Below are 24159 nucleotides of genomic sequence, written 5' to 3'. Positions count from 1 at the left end.
TATTATTATTATTATTATTATTATTATTATTAAAAGACGGCACATTAGATTACAAAAGATGATTGTAGTTGGCAGCCATGTTGTTCTGCTGTTGCTGCTGCTGCTGTTGCTGTTGTAATTGCAGTTGCTGCTCCTTCTTCTTTTTGCTGGAGCCACAAGGTCTTCCTCTCTTTTTTCTCTCGGCATCCACACATGTATCTGCTTTGTTCAGTCTCACACAACGAGCGCAGGGCCTTTGGACATCACAAGCAACATGCGACTGTTTGCATGAGACACAGGCTTTTCGAACATACACTTGAGCACCTCGATTGTCGCTTGCATTCAAACCGTAAGCAGTGTTGTTGGAGGATAGAGAAGACGAGGAAGACGATGAAGTGGAAAGTGTGGGCACGGGTGGACCCATATAGGTGTGATGGTCGTAAGGAATGGGGTAGTTCATGGCAGCTTGTTCTAATGAAATGCCCATCGCATTGCCGTCTTGATGAAATGCCATCATGGGATAGGCAGCAGCTTGTGGTGGCATGGAGTGTGCTGGCACAGCTGGTGGCACTGAGAAGCTCTAATCAAACCCTGGTTAGCAAATGCCCATCAAGACACGCATCTGTGCCGTAATTACCTGTGGATGTATAGGATGGCTGTAAGATGTAGGAGGAGTATTATTGGATGAGCAAGATGAAGCATAGTCGTGGGATTGTTGCATAGCAGCCTGATACCGCATCATTTCATATGGATCACCGCCGTTTTGGAAGAAATCAAGATACGCAGGATGAAGATCAATAGGGTTCGACACTGGTGCAAATGAGTTTGCGTCAAACATTAATTGTGAAGCATAATCGTATGTGTTTGGTTCTGGAAATGCATGTTTGTCATTTTTGGCAGTGTCTTGATGGGGTTCATACATTGGAGGAAGGAACGAGAGGAAATATATATATATATATATATAGAAAGAAAAAGAAAAAGAAAAAGAGAGAGAGAGAGAGAGAGAGAGAAGGGAAGAAAGTGCGTGGATGACTACTGTATTAAATCGAATGCGTATGTTTGTCTCAAAGTAGGTTTGCTTTTTTGATAATCTAACTTTTGCAAGCTATTTGTTTGTCTGTGCAGTTTATGCAATTTTTAGAGCAAAGGCTAATCGAAATGAGGGAGCTTTTTGTATGGTGTGCTTGTTTCATGCATGTGTTGTCAACATGGCGTTGCTGGATGATGGCGCTTGATTCAGGCATCCCTATGTTGATTGAGAGAGACAGAGAGGAGAGGCTTGACATTTGACAAGTGGAGTTTCTCCGAGGCTCAGTTGTAATCTTATCAAAATTGAAATGATAACCGTTTCTTGACATTTGAGAGACTTTGTCTTTCGAGTGTTGTCACTGCAGACTACTAGTAACAAACAAAAAAGAAGGGATGCCCACATCTAGATTTGTTTTTTCCCAACTTTGAAAAGCATCAGTAGAGTCAAACTGTCATATTTGTATGTGTGTGCCGAAATGGGATGACTCGAACGAGAACGCTAGCATTGGCATCTTGACGGTTCCTGATCCACGGAATATTTAATTGTGTATAATAGGAACTTTTTAGCGTCTCTGTGTATATAATCTGTTATAATGATGTGGCATCATTATCATGTAGTCTATTTGTGTTTGGGTTTCAAGGGGAGGAGGAGGGGGAAGGTTGCTAGAAGGCTTACATGTACCAGTGCTGGGCAGTAGTCATGGCATCATGTCAAACATGAGTATCACCTTCAAAGATGGCTGCTTCAAGCATGCTGCTCTGATATGCAGCACTTGCATGCCTCGCTCCACCTACTTGGTTGTTTCCTCCACATGGGTAGTATCTTTGGTCTCAGCAGCATGAATCTGCTTTCATCATCTGTAGATTGATTCGCACGAGAAACACACACGTGATGTGCTAGTATTCATCATTCGTGCTACATTCAAAGCGGCAGTTATAAATGCAAGGAACCGCATTGCACAAAACTCTTATCAATCTCTCTCTCTCTCTCTCTCTCTCTCTCTCTCTTTCTCTCTGCATATATATACATACTTCTCGCCAGATGATGATACACTTGACATTGGGAAAGATGCACTTCACTATACAATTCTACTTGCTACTCATGTCACTAGTAGCCACTGCGCAGGCACTCAATCTGCAGATACCATTTCTTCCCTCCCATAAACCAATAAATACCCTAAAGCTAAAGACAATATACCACCATGCCTCTGCCCATGGACCCATCCCCAATCTCTTTCGCAAAATAGACATCCATAGCAGCAACGACATCACCGCCAACCAAGCACAAGATGCTACCTACACTTTGCAAGGCACATTTTCAGTCATGGATAAGCCCATCACTGCGGATATACAGGATCTCGTATCGCAGCGAGAATACGGCACATTGGCGAGATGGAACAACCGTATCAGACCCATGCACCTAGAATCCACCATTGGTCTCGTACCTGATGTAACGCACAGACCCTCCGTCTTGGCACTAGCCATGATGACGAATAATGCATACCTGGACATCAATCTGAACAACACGGAATGGTATGATCTTGGCGCACCCTGGCAACTGGTAAGCTGACAACCGAGCCATATAAGGCAGTTTTGGATTACTAACATGCATCTGTGATATCAAAAGAACAACTCGTTTGGATGGGAATCAGATGGTATTCGGGGTCACATTTTTGCGGATGAAGACGATAAATTGATCGTCCTCAGTATCAAGGGAACAAGCGCAGGCTTATGGAGTGGAGGACCCACAGGCGAAAAAGACAAGATCAACGACAATATGCTGTTTTCTTGCTGTTGTGCTCGAATCAGTCGTGCCTGGTCTCCTGTGTGCGACTGCTACAAGGGAAATGAATACAAGTGCGAGAACAGCTGCTTGCAAAACAACATTCAAAAGTCAGAGCTATACTACGACAATGCGCTGAACATCATTGAGGATGTGCAGGAACAGTACAAGAATAGCACGATATGGATTACAGGCCATTCTTTGGGCGGTGCCGTGGCTAGTTTGGTGGGTTTGACCTATGGCATTCCTACAGTGACCTTTGAGATACCTGGCGATCGACTGGCATCATCGAGATTGCATCTGCCTAGTGGCAGTGTTGCCAAGAATATGCCTCTGTGGCACTTTGGCCACACAGCTGATCCTATTTTTGTCGGTGTGTGCACAGTAAGTTTGGGGATATCTGCATATATCAGAAGGAGTGGGGCTCTCAATGCTGAAACAATAGGGGCCTTCCAGTAGCTGCTGGTATGGAGGATTCGCCATGGAATCTCGTTGTCATACGGGCAAGGTGTGTGTATGGGATACAGTGAACGATAATGGCTGGAGAGTCGATATCAGATCGCATCGAGTGCGAGATGTAATTGAGAATATACTGAAAAAGCCAGAGGAATTTCCTTTGCCCAACTGCGTGCCGGAAGAGAATTGCCAAGATTGTGGATTATGGGAGTATTATGATGACAGAGACAATCTCAGTAGCAGCAGTGATGGTGGTTCTGCTACCAGCACTACAAGCACAAAGACCAGCACAAGTCATGCGCCAGATCCACCTACTGATCCTTGGACAAGCACAGATGAAATTTCCTGAATAAACAATGCCATGAAACACTGACCATCAGTACGAGATGCCCTTGTTTCAATGCAATTCTGTAGCACTAGCAAAAGATCAACGTCGTCTCGGATGTGTTTGCAATTTCCGCATATGCATTTAATATGGCCTTACGTCGTAAAGTCACACAAGAGCAGGTAGAAAAAAGCAACTGGATGATTGCATGTTGCGCATTGTTGAAATTAGCTCCTTTTTTTTTCTTTCTTTCTTTCTCTCTTTTTTTTTTTTTCTCATACCCTGATGATGGATACATCTTCACCTTCAAGAACAAAACCTATTAAGCCTCTTGTCAATGATTTCGACTTGGATGTGGTTGATGAGGTATTGTTACATCCGGAAAAGCCGGAATATGTGGACCATTTTGGCTTCACTGTGCAAGTGAAGTCTGATCATGAATCGGATACAAGCGATTCTGAAGAGGATGAATTCCAAGATGCAGCCAGTACAAAGAAAAGCAGCAGCAACACTTCGACACTGTCCGTCTCCTCGCCGCCAAACGAGCATCATCACCACCTGGATGCGATACCCAGTGTTACACAGCAACATGTCAATGAGACGACCCGCAACAGTAGTATTACCACAGATAGCACAGATAATGCTGATACCCTGTCAACAGACTTGACTCTACACAGTAACAACAACAACAACAACAACAACAACAACAACAACAACAACAACACAGAGGATTGGCAGATGATTTCTAGCATAGAAAAGTTGGGTTCACACACGACAACAGCATCAACACCTGACAATGACAACAGGCCAACACATAGTCCAACGCCCAGTACAACCAGTTATTACGACTTACTATTGTCAAAATTCTCGAGATCTGGACATCACAATTCCTCAAAGCAGGTGCAACTGCAAGAGGAAACATCGCACAACTTGGAGCAGCTCAAAGAGCAATCATCGAGGGGAGACACCGACTGGGGTAACTATACAAATGCACAGGATGAACATTGGCTTCTGACGGCGCACTTTTCATAGAGTTTTGGTCGTCCGTCATTTCTGATTTTGAGCGTGTCAACCGAACACAGCATAGCAAATTTCGATCGCTGATCAGTATAGGCATTCCATCACAACTACGAGGCAAACTATGGCGTATCTTTTCCAATTCTGAAACGGATAGCGATTTGGTTGAAAACGAATATCGTGAATTACTTGATCAGACAAGTCCGCATGAAAAATTGATCCGCAGAGATCTACCTCGTACCTTTCCTACACTGCCGTATTTCAAAGACAAGGATGGAGAGGGGCAAGAAATGCTCTTCAATGTCATCAAGGCATACAGCTTATTTGATGAGCATGTGGGTTATTGCCAGGGCCTTCATTTTGTGGTGGGCGTGTTGCTATTGCATGTAAGTTCTTGTATCAAGAGAGATATGGGTAGGCTTATATACACCATCTTGTGTAGATGCCTGACGAGGCAGCATTTTGTGTCTTGCTCAAGCTGATGGGACACTATGAATTGAGGGGCCATTTTACACCGCAGATGGAGAAATTGCATGAGCACATGTATCAATTTGACCAACTATTACTACAACATCTGCCACAAGTACATCGCCATTTAGATGCGCAAGGTGTGGTGCCTAACATGTACGCCTCACAATGGTTCATGACGTTATTTGCCTATCGATGCCCCTTAGAGCTTGTTTACCGTGTATTTGATCTATTGTTTGTGGAGGGGTCAAACATCATTTTAAACTTTGCATTGGCTCTGATGAAGAAGAACCAGCAAGTGATTCTTAGCCTCGAGTTTGAATCACTGCTAGAGTTCTTTTCTGGGAGCATATTTGATGCATACAAGGTATTGTTACTAACGACTACTCTTCCTCAGGCTTGCTAATGACTGTATATATATATATATATATATATATATAGGACGACACTTATGACTTTGTGCAGGACGCCTACAGCTTTGATATCCCATCAAGGCAGTTGGCAAAACTATCAAAGCAGTATCAAGCTGAAGCTGCCAAAGAAGCCAAGATGCAGTCCATAGAAGATGGCATACGACGAGAGAACATTGAGCTCCAAGAGCAAATAAAAAAACTAAAGCTGTCCTACAAGACATTAGAAAAAGAGCATCAAGATATTGCACAGCAAGTCATTAGCTCCAAAATGTCAATGGCCAGTCTGGATGCAGAGAATCAGCAATTAAAGCACGAATTAGCAGTGATGAAGGCTGAAATGGTAAAGATCAAAAATTGCATGGACGATGAACGGCAGAGGCAATTCGATGAATTGGCGCAACACAATGCTCACCTGGTGGATACAAACTCGCAGTTGGAGGACAGACTGTCTGAATTGGAGACCGTTTTGATTGACATGAAGCTAAAGTATGCCGAAAGTGAAAATGATTACGAATTGATGAAGCAGAAATTGCATGAAGCTCAGAAATTAAGCAACATGCATCATTGATTTATAGATTATATCCAACCCTAATGCTATAATAAAGGATCAACAGACCTTGCTTGTTTGGTGCACAGTGAATTTGACGACTCGTTTGTGCGATGGTAAATGTGTAATGAAAGAGGTTTTGTTACAGACATCTGATTCGGGCGATTATCGAATGCCAGATCAGTGGAAGAGAGAGAGAGAGAGAGAGAGAGAGAGAGAGGCAATGTAGAAGTTGCGTTCTTGAACCTCAAACCTTACAAATCCACAGTTAAACACAAGGTGCTTGAATGTGTGCTTGATTGTGACATGATTGCCATTCTGCAAATGAGAAAGCCCTCCTAGCCCGAGAAAATCTATCAAATGCAAGAGTCAGTTGTTACTCATGCTGACTAAAATGCATGTTCCTTTGTTTCTAACGAGGTCTTGTCTATTCTTGTACCAGGATTTCCAAGTGTTTCAAAATCGCTTGACGGGAACTGTCATTCGCATCGGGTAATTGACCTAAAATTCAAAATAGGTTCAAGACAATCTATTATGATTCATGCCGCCTGGCTGTCTTTTTTTTTTTGCGTGTAACGCTTCCCATCAAAAAATATACAACTGCTTGTCAGATGTTGAACTTCTAAAAACGCACCACGGAAGCTCAGTTCCTTAACTTTGATTTCAGATCTTTATGCAATTTTTTTTTTTTTTTTACTGGAGTAAAACTTTAAATGAGAATGCTGGATGAATGAATTGAACTGTGCTGAGCATCGTAAACTAGCTAACAGGGCTCCATTCCAGCTAGTACCAAAGCAACCGAGAAAACAAACAGAAACGAAAAAAATCTGTTCTTTTAATTAATTTAAACAAGAACAATAGAGAAGAGGAAAATGTTAGGTATAAAATGTATAATAAGACCAAAACAAGCTCATTTAGATGTTTCACTAGCCAGCGGTGTAATCATCAAGAAACATCATGCTGTTTAACCATAATTCCTCAGTACAGGATTACGCTTATTAAGTATAGACTTCTCCCAGCTGCTTTCCTTTAAGGAGTTTGCTGCCAACTTGCTTTCGTACATGTCGCCTTGCTGGAAAGTTTCTTTTTTTATTGCACCAGCGTTCATTGATTAACCTAAAATGCCACCTGTCAAATAGTTGCTGCTTTACGGAGAACAGGAGAAATGTTACGCCTTTGTCCTAAAGAGGGAAAAATAGATTTGTTTTGGTCAAATAACCGGAAAAACTAATAGGGACGAGTTTCACAGTCTAACAGTTTCTTATTGTGTCTGAAATGCTCGCAACCATTCATTGAGATGTGCAAATGTGTGCCAAGACACCAAAGCCCAGCAACCGTAGATCCGATAAACAGATGTGCATACGCAGTGATTTGGAATTGGCATGCTCTGTGCAATAATAACGTAAAAGCGTTTGAAAAATACTTGGGTGATTGCTTAAATAAGCAAATGTGTTGGAGGTCTTTCTCAGAATGAGGAAGTCAAAGCGGATGCTTAATCAAATATTTCCACAGTTTCCCCCCTCCCCCACCCCCCCCTCTCTTTTTGTTCATTGTGTTCATTTCAAACTGCCCTTGGTGAGATGAAATTATTAGGTCTCAAGGCTCATCAACATAAAGAGATATTGCTATGCTTCTACAGTCTGTTTCCAAGGCACACATGCAATAATTCACATTGAGTATTTCAAAATCTGTTGTGTCCCGACATCGATGTCGATTTGACCTCGGCATGAAAAACTGTAGTAAAGCCTTGGGAATAAAACCTTAAAATACAAACCAAACCAAACAAACCTATGCAAGGGAAGAGGCACAACTGTCCAACGGCACATGGGATGCTAGCAACCAATATGTTTTTCAGTATGAAATGATCAAATGAGAATGACGAGGAATTAGGATAATAATTTAAGGGAATTCTAGGCACAGCGAGTGGTGCAACTGTGCTGTGCAAATTCAAAAAGTATAAGGCACTGCTTTTGCTATGCATTGCTTACCAAGACAAGCTTGTCTATAGGCAGATAAAAGTAAATCTACATTTGCCATATCGCCACCCAGGGGTGAATGAGTAAGGCGGGGAGAGGTACGTACACTGATGAATGTCGTATTGGTGACCCGCGTCAATCTATAGATGAACAATGTGCTCCATCGTCTTCGGAAGAGGGAGAACAGCCAAGTAATATAAACTGGGACTCAATATTCTCAGGTTCTGCTATTTGTTATCAGGAATACGTTATACAATCGTTATCGAGGATCCTTCGCTAAATAATTTTGCAGTTTTCCAGCTTCCTGCAATAGAGTTGCTTTACCGCGTTCAGGCGTTTTGACATTGCAAGCATTCTCGGTAAATACTTGAAGCGTCTACGCACTGCATTTAATGGCGTGATTGGATACAACTAGCAAGCAAAAAAAAAAATAAAAAAAAAAAAAATCCAAGGATTTCCCTCCAAATTCTTTCTGTTCAGGGACTACCAACGGGGATGTTTCATTTAAAAAAGTATCCTCACCCACAAACTGCCCAAAATTGGCAATTTCAAACTGCAGTGTTGTAAAACCTGGGAAAAGGTGGAATGGATCAAGATCTAAGGCTTGTATATCTATATATATATATAGGACCTTTGAGATGACTCCATGTCCAAATTTTTCTGTTTAATATCATCCCTCTTTCTATTTGAGATATATAACAAAAAAAAAAAAAAATCATCATCATGGACTCCAAGGAAGCAAGATTCCCCAAGTACATGGTATACTGCGTTCTCATGGCTTGTATTGAAGCCTTCAGTAACGGTTGGGTCATTGGTTCTGCCAATGTGCCTGGCCTCGTCACTCACGAATGTGAGCATGGTATGGAAAAAGTAGCTGCTAAAGGTCTTCCTGATTGTTTGCCCATGAACACTGCCCTTTGGTAAGTCATTCAATTTCGATTCTACTCTTTCCGGTATTGACATTTTGTCTTTCGATAGGGGTTTCGCCGTTTCCTCCTTCTGTGTTGGTGGCCTCATTGCATCTCTTTTCGGTGGTGCTGTTCAAGAAAAGCTCGGTCGTCGTTTGACCATGATTGTTAACAATTCTGGTTTTATTGTTGGTTCTCTGTTGTGTGCCGTTGCTGTTCATCAAGCCATGTTCATCATTGGCCGTATTCTCTGCGGTCTTTCTTGTGGCCTTGGCTCTTTGGTTGTTCCTACTTACATTGGTGAAGTTTCCACCATCAAGGCTAGAGGTACCATGGGTTCCTGTAACCAATTCTTGATCGTTATCGGTATTCTTTTGGCTTCCGTTATCGGTCTCCCTCTTGCCACAGTGCCCCTCTGGCGTGTCAATTACGCTATTGCTGCTTTCCCTGCCATCTTCCAATCTGTCTTCTTCCCTACTTGTGTCGAAACTCCTCGTTGGCTGGTCGCACAGAACCGTATTGATGAAGCTCGCCACAGTCTTCAGAAGCTTCGCGGTAATTATAACATTGACTCTGAGTTCTTTGAAATGGTTGAAGGTATCAAGGGTACTGCAGTTGCCAACACCTTGGTCCGTGGCGCTGATATCACTGGCGATGAGGGTCTCAAGCTATCTGAATCCAAGGAGGCCGGTTCCTTTGATGCCAACAACGAGGAGAAGGGTGGCAATGATATTGACCACAAGACCTACTCTATGATCGATGTCATGAGAGATCCTGTTACTCGTCGTATTGGTATTACTGTGTTCATTCATCACATTATCCAACAATTGTCTGGTATGAACGCTGTCATGTATTATTCTACCAACATTTTCTTGCTCGCCTTCAATAACTCTCAAAGCATGGCTCAGTTGATGGCTATTATCACCACCATTGTCAATTTCGCTGCTACTATCTTTGCTGTTTGTGTCATTGATCGTTTCGGCCGTCGTCCCCTGTTGCTCATTGCCGAAGCTGGTACTTGTATCTTCTCTGTTCTCTTGGTTGTTGGTTACAAGACAAATACCCCTGGTCTTCTGATTGCCTCTGTCTTCTTGTACGTCGCCTCTTTCGCTGTTGGTATTGGCCCCATTCCTTGGTTGATTACCTCTGAAATGACTCCCACTTATGCTGCTTCATCTGTCGGTGCTGCCTCTACCTGTATCAATTGGTGTATGAATTTCTTGATCGGTCAGATTTTCCCCGTTATTTTCGCTGCCATTCAAGGTTGGTCTTTCCTCATTTTTGCCGTTATTTGTGCTTTGGCTTTCTGCTTTACTTTCCTCGCTCTTCCCGAAACCAAGGGTCGCTCTCTTGAAGACGTTGTCAGAGGTTATGAAAAGCATAAGAAATAAGCTCGTTAGGCGCTGTCATCATTTTCATACTCTTGTACTTTACACATTTATTAATCTCTTTATTCTATCATATTTCAATTGCATTTTATGATCATTTTTGTAATAAAATCCAATAAACAAAGCATTATTCAGTTTTGAATGTCCCGCAAGTGTAGTTGCATCCACTTTTACTACTGTAAAATATGCAAAATGCAGCGTAAGTTGAATGCATTCGAGCAGTGTTTTCTTGCGTTAAAAGCCGTTTCAGACAGCCAAAATAGCACCAGACAATCTCTTCCGTTGAGCACATATTTACTGACACATCTGCTCAACTTTTTAGGAACCAAAAAAAAAAAAAGGACCAAAATCCACCAAAAAGCATGAGGGATACCCTCATGGTTTTTATCGAAAATCAAACGATCGCGTTTTTCACCTCGAAAATGAAAACTTTTAATATGGTATATATTAAGTCAAAATGTTTCTATTATAAATCTAAAGCAACCCCTGAAACCACTTTTGTGATGCCTTTATATGCAAAATTTCGACATTTTGGCCAAAAACTTCATTTATTATTTTCCAAGATTGCTTACTAAATTCAGTCAAAGCATCTGTTTTACTTGGCACCATTGGAAACGCCTTAAAAAGTACTTTAAGATTGTATTAGAAAGTGCATGCTGATCATCACAACTTGTGTAGTCGAATTTTACAGAAGAGATCAAAGAAGTCGAGAAAAGAGGATATTTGACCAATCTTGAGCAGGAATAAATTTCAAGTTTGAATTAATTTTATTGGGCGCTGCTGTTGGCTGACCCAAATGCCTTTTTCTGATGATGGCAGTGTTGATTGGAATGGTGATGAAGGACCATGAGTTTGAAAGCAGTATCGCTTAGCCTGAAAGGCTCTCTTTTGCTTTTGTTGGGATTCTTATATCTGGCAACGCCAGTCAGCCTGGCTCGCTACCCAAATACAGCAGTAGCTGTCGTAAGAGACGTGTACTCTATAAAACCAAGATCTTACATCCATTACTCATTTTTCCTGAAAAACGTTCATGTGGGCATGCATATCGGCGCAGAAAAGTTGCTTATTTTGGCTATCCTAAGAACAGCTGACCATTCAGTGCACTCATTTACCTGCATCAATGTTGATTGCTAGGCAACATTCAAATTCATCGTGATAAAAGGCTAATAAGAACAGCCATGCATTTAATATGTATTTATGATATAGATATAGATATGTATGTAAGTATGTAGGCATGTAACATCAGATAACTGGAGATTGTTGCTCTTAATACCACATTTGACCATGGTGACTATTGGCAAGCGTTTGAGCATCTATGCAGGTACACATTGAGTAAGCATGTTTGTCTTGAACATGAATTATATGCACAACACATACCTTGTTGTCCCGTGTGATGATGTTGAAGCATCATGTCATCCATATTGAAATTGAAAATGTTATCACAAGCAGAACTTAAGGATGTGCACGACGTGGTGGAGGAGAGAGCAGTGGCATTGGAGTTGACTGAATTGGTGGAATTGGATGGCTGTAGAACAAAAGGATATCCACCTAAATGACTAGCCAAGGAAGAAGAGCGAGTAGAGGAGAGGGGCGATTTCTCCATCTTCATATGATCTTGTTGCTGCTGTTGTTGGTGGTGATGAAACACCATGAGCTGATTGTGCTCAGAGATGGCAGTTGCTTTTGGAGCAAACAAGTTTGAAGATGAAGAAGACGCCATCATTGCCATACTTGTAGCTGTTGGTTGATGTAGCTCAGCATTGGGCGTATGGTCTTGCTGATCAAACAGCGTCCAATCCACGCCATGACCTGCTGGTAATCCATCATAGCAATTCAAATCCGTAGTATTATCCAGCATCAGGTCTTGAAAGTAGAATGAGGACGGTACTCCAGTCGGGAGGTCATTTGACTTGCCAAAGGTGTTGCTATGAGAAGCATGGGACCGATAGCTTTGTGTTGGTTTTGCTGATTTACTGCTCTTGGGGGTTGTTCGTTTAGTAGATGCTAGCGATTTTGTATTCAACTGCTTATTGGTCTTTTCTTCTTTTGTTAGAGGCAGAGACAGAGATGAAGTTAATACTGCGGTTGTGGATGTAGTACTAACATTGGCATTTGAGTTGGCAGTAGCAGCAGCAGCAGCAGCAGCAGCATCAGCAGCTCTCTTGCTTCTTGAAATTCGCTGCTCTCCTCTCAAACGCAATTGAGCTAAAATCGATCTTGAATCTTGCACCTCGAGCTCAGTTTTGATCATTTTCGACTCCAACTCACTGTTGTCCGCCATGGGCGAGCTAACGATGGAGTACACTATGGAGCGTTGATTGGCAAGGTCAGATTCAATGCGACGTATACGAGCTTCCAGATGAGACAGATTGTCGATAAAAGGGTCTACATTGGTAGGCTGTGTTGTGCGGGATCTTCTTGAACTTGGGTAAGCACACAAGACGCCTGTGGACAGACATCGTGTGCAGTTGGGATGCGCCCCATCGCAACGCACTTTTTTATGATGGCATCGGAAGCAAGCAATGGGCGCTCTGGGCCTCTTGCTGGATGATTTGGTCTTTGTAGGTTCGTTTGCTGACTTTCTCATAGTTGCAGTAGCAGTAGACATATTATAAAATTAACGATCGTGAGGGGTGAGGGGTGAAAATGTAAATGAAATAAAGGAGAGAAAAGGGCAACAGGCTAAACTTGACAAGCATCTTTAAAATAGCATATATTTATATATACGACAAGATGTTTGTCATCCATCATGCTTTCTTTCGCATGGGTGCTCCTTAAATCATGGATAACCCAAATCAAGTTGAAACAGTTGATTTTGTATTGAATGCTAACCTCATATCCAAATCGATTATTTGCATGATTTTTTTTTTTTTCCTTTGTGGTATAAGCAGATGGTTCATGTTGCAATTGTAGAAACTGTCTGATTAGATACTAGAAACGCGGTGTAGAGCTATCATCATTTTCATTTTTGCATTATTCAATGATGTCAAGCATAGGCTTCGTTCTAGACTTGTTTATTCTGTTTGATGCTTTATCTTGATCCAAATACTTTGCCAATGCCACTTGAAATGGCCTTTCCTACTAATCCACTGGCGCCACTGCCAAGCGACCCCAAAGCAGAGCGAGTTGCCATACCAGTAGCCCATCTCTTTTTTGCATCCTTATCACACTGAGTATATCCATACACGTTGGCCATGTTCAAAGCGAGTGCAACGCCCACAATAATCAGCCATGAAAACTTGAATGTAATGAGACAAGAAAAGGCAAACAATGCCCACAGAGCAGGTGTGCCATAAAGTGTCCACCAGAACAAACGTGTATCTGCTGCGTTATTGATTCTACTGGGCTATTTGTATGATTTGCAGTCAGTACCTTTTTCTTCTCACCCCTTAAAAAAAAACTAAGACTTACACTAGCACTCTCAAACACCCATTTATTGGAACCATCAGGCTGAATCTCATTCCACCAACGAAGACCTACCAACAATCTACCAGAGATATTCTTTACTGTCCAAAAGTCGAATGCTAATAGTAAGATGGTGATGACAAAGACAAAGGTAAAGTTGTCTGTGAAGATGGAGCCCAAGAGATAAGTCAACAAAGCGCCCAGCCTAAAGGATATAAAGAAGAAAGCGGCAATGGGATGGCTAATATTTCATCGATTAGGTGTATACGTTGTATTCGTAAATCAGCCAGCGGTACCTTGATTGTTCGAAATACTCTCTAATTGTGTTGCGTGAGGTGGTGTCTTCATTCACAAACTGTTGTTGCTGAGCATTATTCGTACTGACAGGTTGAGAAGTAGTAAATCCTGACTCCAAGTCTTGGTCAGCAGCTATGCTTGCTGAATGCTGTAATAGATTGAGCTTGTCTTCTTGAGGCTGAAGAGTGAAGTTAGTTAGTAAAGAATCTCGCCATAGAAGCGTCTGCATATATTACCATGTGTAGTGGGGTGGAGGGGGGAAAAAAAAGGCAAAAAAAGAATAAACTCCAAAAATGTTGGTGTGTGTGTATGTGTATGTGTGTGTGTGTATGTGTGTGTGTTGTTATCATCCGCCTACAAAGATGTTACAACACACTTCAACAGATAGACTTCGAAAGCCCGCAGCATTGCCAATGTGATGGTTTTCGAGGATCAGAGTAGCATAGAAAAACATCTGCTTGTATGGGCTAATTGCCATAGATGTTGCAACTTCACTCAAAGAGTATAGACTCAAAACCTTTTGGTTTGTAACAAGAAACCGAGACACATGTGGCATGTATTACATCTTGCCTTGCTGATTCATTATGTCAAGACACTAATCAATCAAGAGCGACATGATACAAATATATCGATGCTTACTTGCACTCTTCCATCAAAAGAGTGACCTTTGGTAGCGGATGAGCATCTTGATTTGATTGAATAACCGCTGGATGTCAGAGCTCAATAAATAGTGCGATGTTTCTACACACTTCTTTTTTCTTTTGTATATTTTTTTATAGAAAAAAAAAAAAAAGAATAATGGCTTTAAAACGTATCAACAAAGTAAAAGATTCAAGCAAAACGTTTGGTATAGAGAGCACATGCTAATAGAGCGACTATAGGAACTCAAAGATCTCCAACGTGACCCTCCTTCAAACTGCTCTGCTGGCCCTGTTGGCGATGACTTGTTCCACTGGGAAGCTACTATTGTGGGTCCTGTAAGTTACTTCCATGCTATACGCAGCAGCAACCGAGCCATCGCAACTCACAATGATATGTAGGATGCCAGCCCTTACCAAGGTGGTGTGTTCTTTTTATCAATTCACTTCCCTACTGATTATCCATTCAAGCCTCCCAAGGTAAATACATGTAGAGAAGGCATCATGTGTATTCAATCACACTCACTCGATTTTACTTTGCAATAGATCAACTTTACTACCAAAATCTATCATCCCAACATCAACAGCAACGGCAGCATCTGTTTGGACATTTTGAAGGACCAATGGTCTCCTGCATTGACCATCACAAAGGGTAATGCATTTTGAAGGAGAGAACAAAGGCCATGTAGGTTAACATTTGGTTTTCTTCTAGTTCTCCTCTCTGTCTCCTCTCTTCTCACAGATCCCAACCCTGATGATCCTCTTGTTCCTGAGTTGGCTCACATCTACAAGACCGATCGTGCTCGTTACGAAGCCACTGCCAAAGAATGGACTAGAAAGTATGCCAGTAAGTAATTTGTGTGGAAAGAAAACTTGGGCAAGGGATATGGTGTATTCATTAGGCTATGTTTTTTTTTTTGTTAGCGGAATAAGTGGTGAACATGACAACAACAAAAGCGATTTCAATAAACCAAATAGATTTTTGCATATACAGAGTGTTATTATAAGAGAAAGGGAGAGAGAGAGAAGGGGGATATGGATTACAGCCATGGGTGAGTTTTACATGTCGCACACCAGTAGGCCATGCTCGTAAAGACCAGATACAACTAATTTGGAGTTTACAACATCAAGAGCACCCGAGCTAGAAGTACTAAATAGGGAGCCAGTGTCTTGGATCAATGTCTTGGTCTCTCCAGTCTTGATGTCCCACACATCCACTTGAGAGGGAGGCTTAGTGGTAGATGAAGGATCAGCAGCAGCAATGTACTTGATTAGCTCCAATGGCTTGGGATGGCCGCCAACGACCAGCAACTCCTTTTCAGCCTGATAGTGGAGATTGTCAACAGCCATGTTGAACTTTGCCTCGGCAACATGATCGAGCTGGACATGAGGGATACCGTTGCTTGACAAGGTTGTCACGATTCTGTATTGCCTGACAGAGCGTTTGTTTGTCTCGGAAATGAAGAGTGCATGATCCGTGCCTGACACGCCGTTAGCAAAGTACAAGCCCTCTACACCCTTTTCTACCTGACCTGTCACTGCGTTATAGAAGCCAACATTGCTCCAATGGAAAAAGTAGTCTTCCACCTTTCTCAAGATGGGATTCACAAAGTAGTGATCATTGGAAAAGAAGAAGGAAGGGATGCCATCCTGTGACCTCAATCTGACATCTTGGACGACATGAATGCCGTTGGGAGAGTAGATTTTGGGGTGCTGCACAGTGTGTTTGTGAATCAAAGTGATCTGATCATCATCGACGCGAAAGAATTCGACAGAGGGATGGCCATGATGAGGCTTATTAATAGCGGCAAGTGTCTTTTCGTTGGACTCAGGATGCACATCAAGAGCGACGCCCAAGGGATGGAAGTTGGCCCAGATGTTGCTTTGGATTTGCATGTTGAATCTGTCAATGGAAGCAGGTGTTTCAGCATAATTCACTTTCCAAATGGCTCCAGCAGGAACAGCTTCACCGGGAGTCAGCTTGTCGATGCCCATGATATCGTTGTACTGGATTCTGACAGGATCACAACTGACATAGGCTACACCAGGCTCATTGGACAAGACAAAGTCCTCACAGTACTTGAAGTCGCTGGGACCTGTTAAGTGTGATATATGTACGCGTTTAGCTGTCTAAGCCATAAACAAGTATCTGCACACATTACCTTCCATCTTGACACATTCGTCGATATTGTAGTCTTGCACAGTAACAAACACACCAGAGAGAGGAACAAGCACATCTATTAAATTTGACACGTGAGTATAGAAAGAATGTAGATTGTTTGAAAGCATCACATACACAGAATGGAGGCAATGTAGGCAATGGGAAGGATATAGCCCCAATACTTTATATGAAACCAGACGTCCCTGTGAGGAACAGCTGCTGTATTATCAGCACGTGATGAATCCATATTGCAAATTGAATAAAGGAAAAAGAGAAAGAAAGAGAAGAGAGGGTGCCTTAAAATATGGTCCTCATTTTCAATTGGGGCTTTCGCCATGTTAAAAATAATAAGCTTTGTGTAATGGCTCATGTTGATGCGTGTCTGCATCAAGATCCTTTTATTGTTAGACTCTGGGCTTAAAGCTGATTGCATTTTCGTGAAAATAAGCTTGCAATGTTCTTGATTTCGCCTTGGTAATGACTTCTACATGCTCCACATGGACACTGCTGGACGTCTTGTTGATCCAGTCAAAGTAGTCGAGAAAGGTCTGAATCTGGACATCTATGCATACAAATAAACATGTGAATTTTTCATCACCATATGCTAAAGCAAGATGAGAGTGTTACCATGGGGAAGACACAGTGCTTTTGTTCTGTAGCCATATTCCTCCTGATCCGTATACACTGCAGATCTCTCCTTCTTGAGACGCTCATCAAACCAAATGTTGCGCCGGAGATCTCTAAGGTAGTACGCTGTATCCATAAGACGCACCTTAAGATAGCGATGCAGCTTATACATAGTGGCATCAGACATCATAGAGACAATGGACTTGCTAGTTACTGCTTCGGGGCCAGTCAACGTGTACACTTGACCAGCATGGTATTCATTTAAGCAGGCTGCAAAGGAGCCATCTTGCTGCAGGACAAATGCTGCAATAACTGCGCCAACATCACTGATATCAATGGGACACAGCTCCGTATCTGAATTCAAGGGTAATGACATGGCGCCAGAGACCTCCACCTGGTGAGACCACAAATGAAAGTATTGCTGTATAAACTCGAGTCGCAGAATGACCCAATTCATATCTTGTTGTTGTTGCTGCTTGGACACCAAATGATTCTCCACCAGCCCATAATCATACAGGGCTTGATGTTGCTCTGATTGTGCGCCTTGATGTGAGAGAAAGATGATGGATTGGACACCAGATTTAGATGCTGCGTTGCAAATACGTCGACAGTGCGCCACTCGGTCAGTATGGTTGCTCATGATGAGAATAACTTGATCAATGTTGCGCATGGCTTTGGACAGATGATTCGGATGCTCAGGATTTACAGGAAGCACATCAATCCCCTTTTTGGCAAAATTGCACAACCAGGGTAACTTGGTATTTGTCTCTTGACACAAGACACGCATATCAGAACACAGTGCAGCAGATTGAGACAAGTGAGAAGTGATGCAGTAGCCCAAGTAGTCATCAGCGCAGGTAATGAGAAGCATTGTATATGTATATAAGTTAACCAGGTAAGATTAAGAAGAGAAAAATACTCGCAACAATGAAAATAGTGTCCTTTTTTATATACCTGTTGCTCTCTCACAATGGAGAGCCACAAGACAACACAGTTTCATTATGGATAACATCAATGAGCGAATAATTCCGTGGCTAGAAGTCCTTACTTTGTTCTTGAATGTTGCGCTTAAAGATAGCCTTGTTGAATTGTATTTTTAGAGAGCAAACATACTAGCTCAGACCACCCCAGCCAAATAGATGGCGATAGATCCAATGCTATTTTTACACTGTGTATGAAAAACTGGACTGATGTAAGTTTTTCATATGATCGACAGCACCAATTCATTTTAACAACAAGCAATGGAACCTTTGGTCATAATGATAGCAAGAGAGGAGATTTATCCAATGTTTCAGCTCATTGTATATTAGTAGCCAAGTACGAGTTGACATGCGCTCAATTCGAAACAAGCATACTACTATCGTTTAGCAATATTATAATCATAAAGCGCAATTTGGTACTCTTTGCTGAATCCTCTCTCACTGATTGATCATTTTACAAACCCTCTCTGGCTTATGCCCTCTTGGTTTATGTCTGTGTTTTTAAAGTAATGGCTGGTGGTCTGTTTAATGGTTCTTGGCCGTATGCGGTTCTCCACACAATCTTTCCATTTCGTGATTTAACTGTAATGCAGGCACAGGCTTCCAATTGAATAGCGGCGATTAAATAATGTTCATTATACTTGGAAATGCCAAATACTGCCAAAATGTTAGTAGTTTTAATCAATTTTCGTGCAAAATCACATAAGAACATACCTTTGATAGCTAAGCATTATCTTTAGAAGTAACTATTTTACACATAATGAGCCACATATTACTAGATTTTAAATGAAGGATCTGATTTAATTTGCAAAAAAAAAAAAATTGCATTTTGGCACGAGGGTAGGGGTCCAAAAAAAGGGTGTCCACCTATACAAAAGCATTATTCCATCAAAAGTCATTATTTTTACAAGCTATAAAATGGAAACAATAGTAATTGCTGCTATCTACACTATATAATAGTAGCTACACCAGCAAGTACGCGAACTGCAGTGGCTACATTCATTTTAGCGTTTTTTTATATGTCTTTTGAATGCTACTTCTTCATTTAAAAAGCTAAACATACTATTGTCCGATCGAAAACACGTACAATTTGCATATCTGTATTTTTAGTTAGTATTGCAGATTACACTTGTATATGAAAAGAACGGGCTACTGTCAATTTTGTATATTTCACCGATATTTTTAAACGGTTATATCTCGGCATTGAAGTTACTAGTAAAATTGAGACTGGCGCAATTAAAATCTCCTTGTTGATTTCTATCTGTATCTATAGTTACTTTGGCAACCTTTGGGGGAGTCGATTTTTTGAAGAAGAAAAAAAAAAAAAAACTGGAGTGTAACATTCTGGGATTGAAATTGCTTTGACTAGTATATCAATGGCTGACCATTGACAAGCTTGCAGGCCACACATCATGCCTGAATAACATGAATCAAATCGCTGTTTTCTTTCTCATAAACTGGTTTTGGTGTAGCTTCAATATGAACGTACATTAAAGCTCACAGGAATTGTGCAGAATAATATAAGAGAGTTCTGATAAAGGTCGCATTCGTTTCGTTAAATCATTCATGATGATTTATCAAAATCGTTGACGTTTGAGCCCCATTGTGAAAATTGATATAGAGACATGTGCTACTTTGCAGTCGCGAACAGTAGCTCAAAGGCTCACAAAAAGCTGATATGCCTGTGAATTTCATTTAAATGCAATGTATCATTTTGCATGATCTGCTTTCATAAGACTGTGTGACAGACATGGCTTATGTAAAATCTGCTTACACTCGTACACAACCAAGCTATTCATAACAGGTCCCAGATCAAATCTCACATAGCATTCAATGCAATTACAAAGTATGGTAACAGCATTAGTATATACATTACACATATTATTAGATAATATCCTCAAGACGAGAGTATAAAAACCTCAGATCCACGACCCAGAAAGCATCATTCATCTCATATTCCACAATGCTTCGCTCAATCACTTTTCTATCTGCTATGATTGCTATGGTGGCTGCTCTCTCTGTAGAGGTCAGCATCAAGGGACCAGAGAAAGGGGCCTGTAAAGGTGTCATTACATTCGTTGCTCTTGATTCCGATTGTGGAGATTGTTTATATGGTGTCAAGGACTTCCGTTACGCTACAGTCAAATGTAAAACGCAAACTGCTGCCGAGCAGTGTTGCAAGACAGTTACTAAATCTTGGTAACATTCAATAAACTACACACTGCTTTGGAAACCAATAGGTTTCCTTGAATTTCACATAAAGTTTCGAGACTGTTGAAATGTAGACCCAAAACCAATGATTGCTTGTTTTCAGTTTTCCATTTAATTCTTCCCCCTTTCGTTTTGAACGGATTCATTTCTTGTTTCAATCAAAAAAAAACTCTCACATCTTAAGAAAATGTAAGTATATCCACACTCAAGAAGGGCCAGAAGAAGGCGCGGTGATATACATTTGGATACTTTGGTCTTCTCTAATTGACTCAAATGTGGCTGTTTATCCAAAAGGGATTGGAGAGAAATAAACCTCAATCGCGTTTGCTGTGCTTAGTTACTGATGCCATTTCCTCTATTTTTCAGTAAAAAAAAAAAGAATGTCATATAACAGTCGTAAAAACCAAAGCACTACTACGTCTACTCGCACAGTATCATATAACTCGGGTGGTTTAAATGAAAGGTATGTAAAAATGACAGTAATGCTTAAATAGAGCGCTGTTATCCTAATTCAATGGCATAATAGGTTCAGCAAAATTGTAAAGAGTGCAGTAGCACAACGCAGGCCAACCACAGTAAACACTACATCTAGCACGGCCGGTGGCAGCGTGTTTAGCCGTCTTCGAGGAGCAAAGGCTACACCACGTGGAAAGGCTGGATCAACGAATATTCAAAATCGTCTGGGAAAGACAAACAGCGGTGGTATCAAAAAGAGAAAAGCAGGAGGACCTAGTTCAATGGAGGGTATCGAGAGACAAAAGGGTCGAGTTGCAAAGCGAGCTGTAGGAAAAAAGCAGCCAACAAAGCAAGGCAGTAGCAAGCAATCACCACAACAAAAGCAAAAGAAAAAGGTGGCCAAGAAGCCTGCAACTGCCGACGATCTCGACAGAGCACTTGACGCTTACATGATGAAAGATCCCAAGACAGCTCAAGCAAAACTGGATGCTGAACTTACTTCTTATATGGATGAAGCTGGTGATGTTTTGATGGATGAGAACTTGTAGAGTCATGGTGAATTGGATGGTGGAATCGTGTAAAGAAAAAAAAAATGAGGAGCTTGATATATATATATATATATATTTCTAATCGTGTAGCATTGAATAAAAACTACCAAATACGCAACAACAGTTGAAATGGGCTTGTATGTCAGTGATTTCCGCCTATGATCTTACTTACACGCGCTTTATAAGCCTGTGCACAACGAGAGAACTTGCAGGTATGGAGGGGGGATCAGCAAAACATATTTATTAGCGAGCATGTTCATGAGGAAATGCTATCACAAGGCAGTTCCAGGTGTTTTATCATTTAGGCATGGATCTCCAACCGAAAGAAAGCTAATGATTGCTCGAACTATAACCTTGTTATGAATATGTTGCGACTGATTTAAGCCCCCCCCCTCGCGGATAATAATTGGAGTTCTCTTTCGAAGCAGCCCTGTCATTCTAAGCAAGTATGTTGGTATTTTCGAAAGGATCATCCCATTGCAATGCCAACTTTAGCTTAAAAGTTGAATCATACAGCACATCCACCAAACGGGATCCTGTACAGAGCACGCCTTTTTCCTATCATGGCACTAACAAAATAGAATGCTGCTCGAATAATCGATCTACTCAAGTTACAATCGATAGTTTTCGTATCAAATAAATATTGCTAAATCTGAACTGTTTTTTATTGGAATGAATAAGTGATCCTTGTCATAGATTTAACCATTCAACTTCTTCCATTGGGTATTCATAGCCAATAAAGAAGTGGTAATACTGGGTAATTTCATGAGAATTCATGTTAGTAATGTTACATCATATCAAAAAAGAGAAAAAAGCTTACCCAGCAAGGCCAACAATGCCCTCATCAGCCTTTAACCAACCCAAACCAGCAGATGGAATAATAATATCAACAGCATCTGAAATGAAGGCGTATCTAGTAGTGTATTTGTCTCTGTGATAGATGAAGATAAATGTTAAAACGGATACTGAATACATACTTTCTGCATTATATGAGTTTACCTGGCTAATGCCTTTTCTTGGGCCTTCAAATCGGCAATTTGGCTTTCTGATTTCTCCTCAGTGTTGACGATAGCCTTACGAGACTTCTCAAGCATATGCTCACGAACACTCAATTGCTTGAATTTGTACAAACCAGAGATCAAAGAGGCTGCAATGGCGGCAAACCAACATTTCTGACCAAACTCGGTAATCTTTTTGATATTGGCAGGCTTGTAAAAGTTGATCGAGTTGGACTATTCCAACATATGAGATCAATGGCAATGTGCACAAATCCGAAAAGACTTACCAATACAAACATTTCACTTAAATAGTAAAAAAACATACCAGCTTGCTTGGCAACAGCAGTGAATCGCAATACTTCATCTTGAATGCTCAAGCTCTTGACACCAGTTTGAGCGAACTCAACAGGCTTCAGGAGACGAAAGAACTTACGGCCATTACCGAGATGGGTCTTGAGGTTGACCCAGCGCTGAATAGTGTCCTTGGGAGCACCATTACGGAACAAGTAGAAGGCATAGAATCGAGCAAAGTATTGAACAAGACGACAGAGCTTTTCGCGGCCAACTGTTGTGTTTAAATAGCGGTTGAAAGCGTCGACGCCAGAGTGAGTGAGCATCTTTTGAATTTTGTTTAGTAAAAGAGAGATTTAGGAGAAGAAAAGGGAGTGCAATGCTGGAAGATGGGCGTGTGTAAATAATAGGGTCGACAGATACAATCGAATATACCCTTTTGTGACGTTATTCCCTTTTCAGCTGCTTCAATGACTAAAGACATATGTTGAAGAAGCTAAAGAAACTCTCTGTATTTGTACAATTAATGACATGTTGCTAACAGAAATATAACCCAGAGAAGTTGGATGTGCTTTTTCTCACTTTTTCATATATGCTTTTATATATTTAGATGTGTGCAAGTCAGCTTATCTAACGCAAAATATGTAAGGGAGATGCATTTCATGTTGTAGATGGTGGCATTGCATTACTGTACAGCATATCAAAGCAAAAACACTGTCTCGAAAGACCAAATTATACATTACAGATAGTTGGTAAACAATATAACGAGTGTATAGCGAGTGAATAGCTTCTATTTGATGTTGTTTTCTTATTATAAATCATCCTGTGATTCTGTTGTTTATTCACATGAAATTCGAGGTTCCTGGAAATGACGCTTCTTGAATCTTGAAACACCACAACTCAAAGACACAGACTGTGCGGGGTAATGCTCAATGTTGGTCTTTGGCAGTTTGTTTTGATCCACATCAGACTTTTAATATATACTGTACAAACGAACATTATTGTGATAATGCTTTCCATGAATCATATTTATAGGTCCAAGTTTTGATACAATGGAGCTTATCATGTCTCTCACTCATGGGTATTAACATTGCACAGAGCTACTAGCGCTATACATTAAAAGTTTCTCATCGTCAACCATAAATTGAGTGAATAAAGCTGCAGTGCTATGAATTGAATCACTATATATATATATATATATTAATTTCTACTACAATGTTGCTCAAATTGGTGTTTAAATTATCCCATGCAGCTAATA

At 41.0% G+C, this 24159-nt stretch overlaps 11 protein-coding genes across 11 annotated transcripts; 5 read left to right on the top strand and 6 right to left on the bottom strand.

Annotated features, from left to right (window-relative positions):
• Positions 1-49: 49 nt before the first annotated feature.
• Positions 50-901, bottom strand: ATC70_000170 (uncharacterized protein; the record flags this gene model as incomplete). The annotated part of the gene is made up of 2 exons (XM_064819591.1): positions 50-559; positions 617-901. 2 exons carry the CDS (start codon positions 899-901, stop codon positions 50-52), a joined length of 795 nt encoding a protein of 264 aa, XP_064683511.1.
• Positions 902-2110: 1209 nt separating this feature from the next.
• On the top strand, positions 2111-3596 carry ATC70_000169 (uncharacterized protein; the record flags this gene model as incomplete). Its single annotated transcript, XM_064819590.1, has 3 exons — positions 2111-2569; positions 2636-3175; positions 3237-3596. 3 exons carry the CDS (start codon positions 2111-2113, stop codon positions 3594-3596), a joined length of 1359 nt encoding a protein of 452 aa, XP_064683510.1.
• A 261-nt stretch (positions 3597-3857) lies between these two features.
• ATG15_1 (putative lipase atg15) lies at positions 3858-6038 on the top strand (the record flags this gene model as incomplete). Its single annotated transcript, XM_064819589.1, has 4 exons — positions 3858-4548; positions 4605-4975; positions 5032-5424; positions 5499-6038. The coding sequence occupies 4 exons, from the start codon at positions 3858-3860 to the stop codon at positions 6036-6038; spliced, it is 1995 nt and encodes a 664-aa protein (XP_064683509.1).
• Positions 6039-8716: 2678 nt separating this feature from the next.
• Positions 8717-10292, top strand: ATC70_000167 (uncharacterized protein; the record flags this gene model as incomplete). Its single annotated transcript, XM_064819588.1, has 2 exons — positions 8717-8913; positions 8972-10292. The coding sequence occupies 2 exons, from the start codon at positions 8717-8719 to the stop codon at positions 10290-10292; spliced, it is 1518 nt and encodes a 505-aa protein (XP_064683508.1).
• Positions 10293-11555: 1263 nt separating this feature from the next.
• On the bottom strand, positions 11556-12897 carry HGT20_1 (Bifunctional purine biosynthesis protein PurH; the record flags this gene model as incomplete). The annotated part of the gene is made up of 2 exons (XM_064819587.1): positions 11556-11602; positions 11667-12897. 2 exons carry the CDS (start codon positions 12895-12897, stop codon positions 11556-11558), a joined length of 1278 nt encoding a protein of 425 aa, XP_064683507.1.
• Positions 12898-13320: 423 nt separating this feature from the next.
• ATC70_000165 (uncharacterized protein) lies at positions 13321-14230 on the bottom strand (the record flags this gene model as incomplete). The annotated part of the gene is made up of 4 exons (XM_064819586.1): positions 13321-13635; positions 13701-13935; positions 13991-14169; positions 14228-14230. The coding sequence occupies 4 exons, from the start codon at positions 14228-14230 to the stop codon at positions 13321-13323; spliced, it is 732 nt and encodes a 243-aa protein (XP_064683506.1).
• Positions 14231-14789: 559 nt separating this feature from the next.
• TVP23_1 (Golgi apparatus membrane protein tvp23) lies at positions 14790-15561 on the top strand (the record flags this gene model as incomplete). Its single annotated transcript, XM_064819585.1, has 6 exons — positions 14790-14813; positions 14873-14968; positions 15032-15109; positions 15176-15281; positions 15342-15476; positions 15554-15561. 6 exons carry the CDS (start codon positions 14790-14792, stop codon positions 15559-15561), a joined length of 447 nt encoding a protein of 148 aa, XP_064683505.1.
• Positions 15562-15688: 127 nt separating this feature from the next.
• Positions 15689-17037, bottom strand: UBC4_1 (Ubiquitin-conjugating enzyme E2 4; the record flags this gene model as incomplete). The annotated part of the gene is made up of 3 exons (XM_064819584.1): positions 15689-16725; positions 16792-16866; positions 16926-17037. The coding sequence occupies 3 exons, from the start codon at positions 17035-17037 to the stop codon at positions 15689-15691; spliced, it is 1224 nt and encodes a 407-aa protein (XP_064683504.1).
• Positions 17038-17194: 157 nt separating this feature from the next.
• ATC70_000162 (uncharacterized protein) lies at positions 17195-18288 on the bottom strand (the record flags this gene model as incomplete). The annotated part of the gene is made up of 2 exons (XM_064819583.1): positions 17195-17352; positions 17418-18288. The coding sequence occupies 2 exons, from the start codon at positions 18286-18288 to the stop codon at positions 17195-17197; spliced, it is 1029 nt and encodes a 342-aa protein (XP_064683503.1).
• A 2700-nt stretch (positions 18289-20988) lies between these two features.
• Positions 20989-21612, top strand: ATC70_000161 (uncharacterized protein; the record flags this gene model as incomplete). The annotated part of the gene is made up of 2 exons (XM_064819582.1): positions 20989-21071; positions 21135-21612. The coding sequence occupies 2 exons, from the start codon at positions 20989-20991 to the stop codon at positions 21610-21612; spliced, it is 561 nt and encodes a 186-aa protein (XP_064683502.1).
• A 698-nt stretch (positions 21613-22310) lies between these two features.
• Positions 22311-23227, bottom strand: ATC70_000160 (uncharacterized protein; the record flags this gene model as incomplete). The annotated part of the gene is made up of 4 exons (XM_064819581.1): positions 22311-22365; positions 22433-22543; positions 22612-22844; positions 22898-23227. 4 exons carry the CDS (start codon positions 23225-23227, stop codon positions 22311-22313), a joined length of 729 nt encoding a protein of 242 aa, XP_064683501.1.
• Positions 23228-24159: the final 932 nt, after the last annotated feature.

Source organism: Mucor velutinosus (genome assembly GCF_035048745.1).
Source record: "Mucor velutinosus strain NIH1002 chromosome Unknown tig00000041, whole genome shotgun sequence".
In the NCBI taxonomy this organism is placed as follows: Eukaryota; Fungi; Mucoromycota; class Mucoromycetes; order Mucorales; family Mucoraceae; genus Mucor; species Mucor velutinosus.
This window is presented reverse-complemented; position numbering and strand designations above follow the sequence as displayed.